The sequence below is a fragment of the Amphimedon queenslandica genome, unplaced genomic scaffold (assembly GCF_000090795.2).
Source record: "Amphimedon queenslandica unplaced genomic scaffold, v1.1 AMPQUscaffold_12691, whole genome shotgun sequence".
NCBI classification, from domain to species: Eukaryota; Metazoa; Porifera; class Demospongiae; order Haplosclerida; family Niphatidae; genus Amphimedon; species Amphimedon queenslandica.
In genome coordinates, this window is record NW_003547073.1 from 1 (window position 1) to 8,682 (window position 8,682).

Below are 8,682 nucleotides of genomic sequence, written 5' to 3' on the forward strand. Positions count from 1 at the left end.
TTGTCCATAGTAATAATAATAATAATAATAATACGATAATAATAATACTTTTGGACAATATGAATTTATGATAATAACAACTGAGTCTAAACTGAGTCAAGCAATGTACTTGGTGTGTCTTCCCTGAGCTATCAATTTCAAATGCAAGAGACTTTACAATTTTAAGACATTCCCCATCAATGATTACTGTCTCTCCAATTTGGATTTTAATATGTAATAGCTACATGTGTATACATGTATGTACATGTACATGTATTCTTATTATCCTAATACTGTACATGTACATGTACATCCAATATAGTGAGTCAGTGACCCAGCAATTTTTATCCTTTTTTAAATTTCTAGGCCTCGTAAAAAAGCACGCGTCCTGAAGAAGGCCTCAACTCGTTCTCATAACTTTGCTCCTCTCATTCCTCTGAGGAGGAGCAAGAGAGAGAAGAGGCTGGTCTATGCTAACTTCACTCCACGAGAGATTGATAATACAATACTCAACAAATCAGCATGTCTCATTGATGAATCAAGTGAAGTAAGTACCGTATACCATGAATTTTATGCGAAAAAAAAAATTGTGAATTTCGTGATTTTTGCTCTGTTGCAAAATCAAAATCGCAAAAAAATTTTGCAGCTCCGTTGCCACCTGGTGCAGTTTGTAAGCTATTTGCAAAAATTTATTTTGTGAAATCTCAGAAATGCATGATTCACACAAATTTTTGTTGCATAAATTTCATGGTATATAGTGCAATATTGCACTATTTCATCATCTACAGTACATGTACATGTACATGTATTAGGAATGCAGTGTATACTTGTGTTATTTTGATTTCTTATAGTAATTAGAAAAAATGTGACTGTAAATGACAAAAGATACTACCGTATAACGGAAAATTTTCATGGATTTTGCGTTTTTTCAAATCCCACGAAAATAAAATCCGCGAAGATCGATTTTATACGGTTTAAGATGGCCGAAATGTAGAAAACCACAAAAATTAAAGCCACGAAATTTAACGCCACATAATTGATTTTTGGACGGATCCGCAAAAATTTTGGGCCACGAAAATTTTCCGCTATACGGTATGTGTAGTAGTAGTGCAGTATTTCATACACTAGTTGTACATTATATGGCACTACTGCATGTACATTGAAATGATGGAAATAAAACTAGCCAAGCACATATCCCAATTTATAATTATTTGTGACTATAATTGAGAAAAGTTACCATCTGGTGGATTACTAAAATCATTATAATGAAAAATTATCAACTTGTGTGTGTTCTCCTAAAGAAGCATTGCTTACCAATCCTGTGCAAAGCATTGGAGCACAGGAAGTTAGATCTTTAGTTACCACTAAACTGTAAAGACAAATTTAATTATCCGCCATAAGGTACCAATATCAGCTACCATAAGTCGATTTATATTCACGGCTGCTAATATTCGCGGATTTTTCCCGCCCCTAGCAATTGCCATAGCAATCAGATGCTATTTTAATGAAAACGGCGCAGCTGTTCTTTTTGCTGTTACTAATCTTTGGACTCTTTGAAGTTGCTTTAAAAGTCAGTTCCTTTCAGAGATTCTCCGCTCACTCTGTCTCGCTGTATTTTGGGACTCTTAATCCATTCTAGTTAGTGTTTATTGACTTATATGTGGCTTATAGTCATGACCGACCGACCAGCACTGATTTGCAGCAAAGAGCAGTCCATCTATGCAAGAAGATGACGGATAGAGAACTGGAGTCTGGATGGCTCCACTAAAGCTGCTAAAGAATAGCTGATTAGCTGCTGAACACTGTAATTGTATAAACACGTGGTCAATTATCATAGCAACAATAGCAACGCTCAATAGTTTCCATGGTATTTAATTGAATATTTTTATTAGTTTTTATCACCAAGAATATTTGCAGCTGCAAAATAAACTACCTGTGGTATGTACGTGTACATGTACATGTATACATCTTAACTAGCATTTAGAAAAGTACTTTGTACGTGCATGTACATGTATGCAGTTGTTATTATGTGTCCTCATATTATTTAGGATGAGCTAGAGCCTTACGAGAAGCTCCTTTCTCCTCTTGCCAAAAGACGTTACAGACCAACAATGACTCACTACTCTCTCAGAGGACTTCAAACCGAAGACTCAGCCACTGCTACATCAGTAAGCAATACTAATAATAATAAAGGAACCAGTGGAAAGGAAGAGATGGAAGCTAAAGAAGAAGAACAAGGAGAGGATGAAGAGGGAGAGGAGGAGGAGGAGGAGGAGGTAGGGGGAGAAGAGGAAGAAGAAGAGGAGGAGGAGGAAGATGAAGAGACCGGGTATTATAATCTACGGAAGAGAAGACCAGTTGTGTATCAGTATCAACCTGTTATACAGGTACGTGTACATATTGTATGTAATATGCATGTAGTAGGAGGAAGATACAGTACATGTATACGTAGGTGTACATGTACATGCACTTGTGGAATGTGGGATATTAGAGAATGTACATGTACATGTATGCATGCATATCTAGTAAAAGAATTAATACATGCATGCATAGGCACATACATGATGCACATGTACACATACATGTACAATCGCTACAATATACATGTACATGTAGCTGTTATAAGATATTATTACTTATTTACTAGTGCATGTTCCATTATTGTAGGTTGTTGAGGAGTCGCCTCATAAGAAGCAGAAGAATAAGAGAAGGAAGCACTCGTTCAGTTATCACAGATCAACTGGCAATGGACCCTCTGCTTATCAAGTACAGAGACACAGGCCAAGCACTCTGAGACACAAAACACATCAGGTAATTCTAGAAATATCTGTGGCCCAATTTATTTGCTGTTGGCCGAGAGTAAAGTTGTTTCTTGCAAATACATCTTGGGCCTGCCATAGCTTGATTAATAGAAAAGAAAAATTTTAAGGACTAAAGGCGGATTTACGATATGACATTAGGCCAGTGTACCGTCAATTTTTAATCAAAAGTGTGGGTGATTTGACCTTTTGACGCATGCTTTCTGCTAGATTAGAACCAAATCCTATTCCAGCGTTAACGTAACATCAAGCCTATCGTAATATTGTAAATCCGCCTTAAATTTGAAATTTTGAGCCACAAAAATTTCTCTACGGCATACATGTTTGTACAATTGTGATTCAATTGTTCAATTGTGACCCTCTCCTCTCTCCTTCCCTCCCCCCTCTCTCTCAAGGGGTCCAGTACCTCCAGTAGTGATGAGGACTCAGACGAGGCTCGATTCAAGCGTCGTAAGAAGAGAAGCATGAAGAGGTCCCGCTCCGAGTGCCTCCCAATGAACTTCACACAAGACGACATCACAACAGGACCAACAAGAGACAGAGTGGCCATAGGAGCTAGTCTAGCAGACATCAATCCAATGACTATTGATAGGGACACTAACTTTAATAGCATTGGGGGACTGACTGGACATATTAGGTCACTGAAGGAGATGATTGTGTTTCCTCTTCTTTATCCGGAGGTGTTTGAGACATTTCATATATCACCTCCTCGTGGAGTTCTGTTTCACGGACCACCTGGTAACCATACATGTACATGTGTCATGTGTACATGTACCTAACCATGCATCTGTATACATCTTCATGCATGTACATTATATACTGTATACATGTACATGTAAGAGAGATCAAGGCTATGTTACATGTACATTGTATCTATTCCTATTTGGAGTATTAAGGCTGGTTCTCAATATGACGCATGCACGACCAGAAGTGCTATATAAACCAATGGGAGCATGCATCAATAAGAATTAGCCCACCTTCAGTTTCTGAGAAATGAAATTTTAAAGGTGCACATTTTACATGTACGCGTGAACACTTTTAGTTTGAAAGTGCTAACTCAGATGCAAGGGTTTCCCCAGAATTTTGGCATAGGTGCTCATTTGCAGCTTATAGTGATACATACGTGTATGTGTACATGTATGTGCATGACATGTACATGTACACATACACATGTACATGTCTTAATGCTGTTTATCAACTTTGAGCTGATTTTGATCCAATTTGAATTTTTATGATTAAAAAGTTGTTCTACTCTACATGTCATAATTATACTGTATTGTAGTGCTTGTCAGCTCATGAATCATGCTGTTTAGCTCACTTAGAATGCTTTGTGGGAATTAAACTGTAAATTTCTAAACTGAACTTTAAAGTTAATGTTTTGTGCTTTAGCTAATTTTACTTACGTACATGTACATGTATGTGTACATGAAAGTTTATAAATAATGAAGTCTTTAAGGTGTACAGTCAAATCTCTCTAAAACGAACTCCCAATTAGTGGACACCTCTTTATAACGTACAGTTGCTCTTGTCCCGACCATAAGGCCATTGGGTAGTGTATAAAAGAACCTCTGTATAGCAGAACCTCTCTATTCTGTATAACAGAATAATCCCACACATCTACACATGTACAAATTAACCTCCAATGGATGAACATGGCCCACGCAACGGACTTTCTAATTAACGCGCATCAAGAAAATGGCAGTTTTTCTGGTCTGATTAGCATGGCATAACCTCCGATTTAAAGACACCTCCGTATTCGGTAATAAAGGACAGTGATGGCTGGCCCATAGGTGTCTGTCTTAGAGAGGTTTGACTGTACATGTACATTCACAGTCACAGTCATAGACATGTACATGTACATTGTATACTGTATGCTTATACTGGTCTTATAGACATACTAATAACTGATACATGTTGATGTATATTATTAGGTTGTGGTAAGACACTAGTGGCTAGAGCATTAGCTAACGAGTGCTCCAAGGAAGGACGTAAGGTGGCCTTCTTCATGAGAAAAGGAGCCGACTGCCTAAGCAAATGGGTTGGAGAGAGTGAAAGACAACTGAGACTCCTTTTTGATCAAGTAAGAGGATCCAATCTAAAGCATATAATTATTGTACATGTACAGTAATTAAGCAACAAGTGCTGGTTTACAGTTATAATGTTTGAATGGACAGGATTTGATTCCTTGAGTTTGCATATGCTTTTTTATGCTTGTGAAATTGGAAATTTGAAGAAAATTTTGTATTAAATTACAAGTACATGTACATGTACATGTACATGTACATGTACATGTACATGTATGTGTAATAGAGCCAATTAACAAATAGAGCACACAATTAACAGTGCATGGACTTGTACATGTTTATGCTAGAGTTATACATTTGTACATGTGCATGTATGTATACATGTCAGACCTGGGGTCAATTACAAAAGTTCAATTACAATTACACATTCAATTACACTCCTTTTATAAAAATAGACTCAATTACAATTACAATTACACCATGATAGTGTAATTTCAATTACATTTTCAATTACAATTACAATTTGATGTACATGTATTGTAACAACATAAGTTATTTTGGTACTTTGCAGTATCGAAAATACCCAAAGATACCAAAGTACATAAAGAACATTTCTTTGTGCATCTGTACATTCTGTAGTTAGGTAACTCAAATATATTTGAAACTTCAATTACATAAGCTGAAGTTCAATTACAATTACAATTACGTAATTGTAATTGTAATTGACCCTTTAATTACAATTACAATTGTAATTGACCCCAGGTCTGATACATGTACATACTGCATACATGTATATTACACAATTTATCATTATTGTTATTATTATTATACGTTGTATGTGTTATAGGCTTATCAAATGCGTCCATCAATCATATTCTTTGATGAAATTGATGGATTGGCTCCAGTTCGATCCACAAGACAAGACCAGATCCACTCCTCCATTGTCTCCACTCTCCTTGCTCTCATGGATGGGCTGGACAGTCGTGGGGAGATAGTTGTTATTGGAGCGACCAATCGGATTGATGCTATAGACCCAGCACTGAGGAGGCCAGGACGATTTGACAGAGAATTTAGATTCCCACTACCATCAAGAGAAGTGAGCTGAACAGTGAACACTACACTACCATATTTTTTATTGATCTTTCAAAAATACATGCAATGTACGCATACACCCCACAAAGCATGTACATGTATTATTCATATAATTATCTAAAATGCACATTGCTTTAGTGATTTTGCTAAAATTAATGCACATACATGTACACGTACATGTACATGTACAGTACATGACATGTACATGCAATATATATTGCATTTGTTATATTATATCTTACATGTACATTGTATTTAAACGTGTAGTAGTGAAATAGAATTATTAAGCTGGTGCCATGGTGCATGTACACATGTGCATGTACATTTTACATTCACAAATAAAAAGAAGCAATTACATGTACAGTTACATGTATTTGTAGTAATAATTAAGACACTAATGTTTTTCTTCCAGGATCGTCTGAGTATATTACAGATACACACCCATCACTGGTCCCCTCCATTGAAACTATCATTCCTGCAAGAACTAGCAGACCAGACAGTAGGCTACTGTGGGGCTGACCTCAAGTCTCTCTGCACTGAAGCAGCTCTCCATTCCCTCCGCTCACACTATCCTCAGATATACAACAGCTCAGAAAAACTCCTCATTGACACTTCAACTATTAAACTATCCGCTAGCAACTTCTCTTCAGCCCTCAGGTCTATAGTCCCTACTGCTCAGCGATCAACAGCTTCCCCTGCTGCTCCTTTATCCGATATTGTTCTTCCTCTTCTTTGCCGTCAGTTTGAGGAGGTCTTGAATGTTTTGTTGTACGTGTTTCCTCCATCTTGGAAAGGGATCGGGAAGACTCTTCCAAAGCTCAAGAGAGAGAGGGAGAGACTGAAGGAGAGGGAGAGGACCATAGCCACTGCTGGAGAGGACGGATCAATGTTGATGGGCAGTGGAATAGAAGAAATTGACATGTAAGTTGTACATGTACATGTATACATGTACATGTACATGTACATGTATACCACTGTTTCCGCACATGGGCATGTAATTCATACATATACATGTACATGTGTAATTTTAAAAATGAAAAATTTTAAATGTACATGCATGTATGTACATTGTGTACATTATATGTGTACTGTACATGCATGTTCATGTATACCACTGTTTCCGCACATGTTTCCATTGAAATTGGCATGTATTCATACATGTACATGTACATGTGTAATTAAAGAATTAATGTAAAGTAGTCTTTACACTAACATACATGCATGTACACGTACGTGTACATGCATGTACTGTACATGTACAAGCTTTTAAAAAGATTAATTATGCATGTACACATACATACATGTACATGTACATGTACATGTACAGCACCGGACAGGCATAAGTTAACAAACAAACTAGAATAAAGTGTGAGCATCTCTGTATATTAGTACATGATACACTATACACTAATAACATACATGCACTGTACACTAGCATAACTAATACATTGTACTTGTTGGGCGAAGCCCACTAAGATAAGAAAAGTCTGTTTGTCTGTACGAGCATAGGGTTGTCTACCTTAAGGTTACTTTTAAATGCGGGTACTATTAATTGCGAATTTTGCGTTTGGGTTAAAAATCGCAATTATTAATACGTGCAATTATCAATAATGACATCATGATGCCATATAACTATTAGTAATAATTACTGAATCGCAATTTTTAATACCAGCAAAATCTACCTTGTGCTAAAATCGCAAAATTTAGTACCCGCAATTAAAAGTCACTCTAAGGTAACTGTTATTAAAGTTAAATAGCCTGATCTTCATTGAAGCATACCGCAAACGGGTGGACAGCAAGATAAGGTCATACACCACAGCAATAGTGTGGCTCATGGGCTGAGCCCCTTGATGTTTTACTTTCTTACATAGTTTACATAGTTTGTGTATAGTGCGTGTATATAGTTTATCTTAGTATGCGTAAGCTATAAATATACATGTATGATTGTCAGCTTGTACCTATTGGGTGCTGTACAATATGCATGCTGTACATGTAATAAAAATTGAGGTACATGTACATGCATTGTTTTATTGTTGTACATGTAGTTGTTATTTTTTGTTTTAATGTTATTATTTATTTGGTTTCACAATATTTTTAGGTCAAAGTGTGTCACTGATTCGTTTTCTTTTCAAAAGTCTCAACTGAACGATCAGATCAGTAACGTGTTCTTTGATCTGGACGACATAGCACAGCCAGACCACTCCCATTCTGACCCCGCCCACAATACATGTATTACGGAGGACGAGGCACCTGATGGTAACGTAACCTCTACCAGTCCAGGTGGTGGGGCCTGTTTAGACTTCAGTTCACACCCTCACTCCTTACCCTCTGTCTTTAGACCAAGAATATTACTAATAGGACAACCTGGTATGTCATTTTATGCATGTACATTATGTATTCTATATTTCACATGCTACATGTACATGCATATACATTACATGCGGTACATGTACATGTACATGTACATGAATTTCTAACAAAATTTGGACATTTTTGTGATTGTTGAATTTGTGTACATGTACATGTATGTGTCATTGAGTTCACCTAATGGTTCAAAATGGCCGGTTCAGTAATGTAGCTTATCCTCAAGTTACAGCTATTGTATGCACATTAGCATGCATGTACTCCTGAATGTATGTGTACATTCTACCTACCTTTATCTTTAAAAGTCCCTACTCTTTCAGTGCCGTATAGTTACCAAAGTAGAACTTACCGTATAAGCTTGCATAATTGACTCCTTTTTCATCTTACTCTTTCTTCCTCTCTCT

At 36.8% G+C, this 8,682-nt stretch overlaps 1 protein-coding gene across 1 annotated transcript in view; it reads left to right on the forward strand.

Moving 5' to 3' along the window:
- Positions 1 to 1,850: 1,850 nt before the first annotated feature.
- LOC100635413 (ATPase family AAA domain-containing protein 2-like) overlaps positions 1,851 to 8,682 on the forward strand; it is a 12,303-nt gene continuing 5,471 nt past the window's right edge. Inside the window, 8 exon segments of the mRNA XM_011408956.2 lie at positions 1,851 to 1,917; positions 2,028 to 2,366; positions 2,647 to 2,790; positions 3,194 to 3,536; positions 4,730 to 4,878; positions 5,670 to 5,918; positions 6,327 to 6,835; positions 8,013 to 8,281. Of these exon segments, the coding sequence (XP_011407258.2) occupies positions 2,091 to 2,366; positions 2,647 to 2,790; positions 3,194 to 3,536; positions 4,730 to 4,878; positions 5,670 to 5,918; positions 6,327 to 6,835; positions 8,013 to 8,281 (1,939 nt within the window). The 5' untranslated portion in view covers positions 1,851 to 1,917; positions 2,028 to 2,090.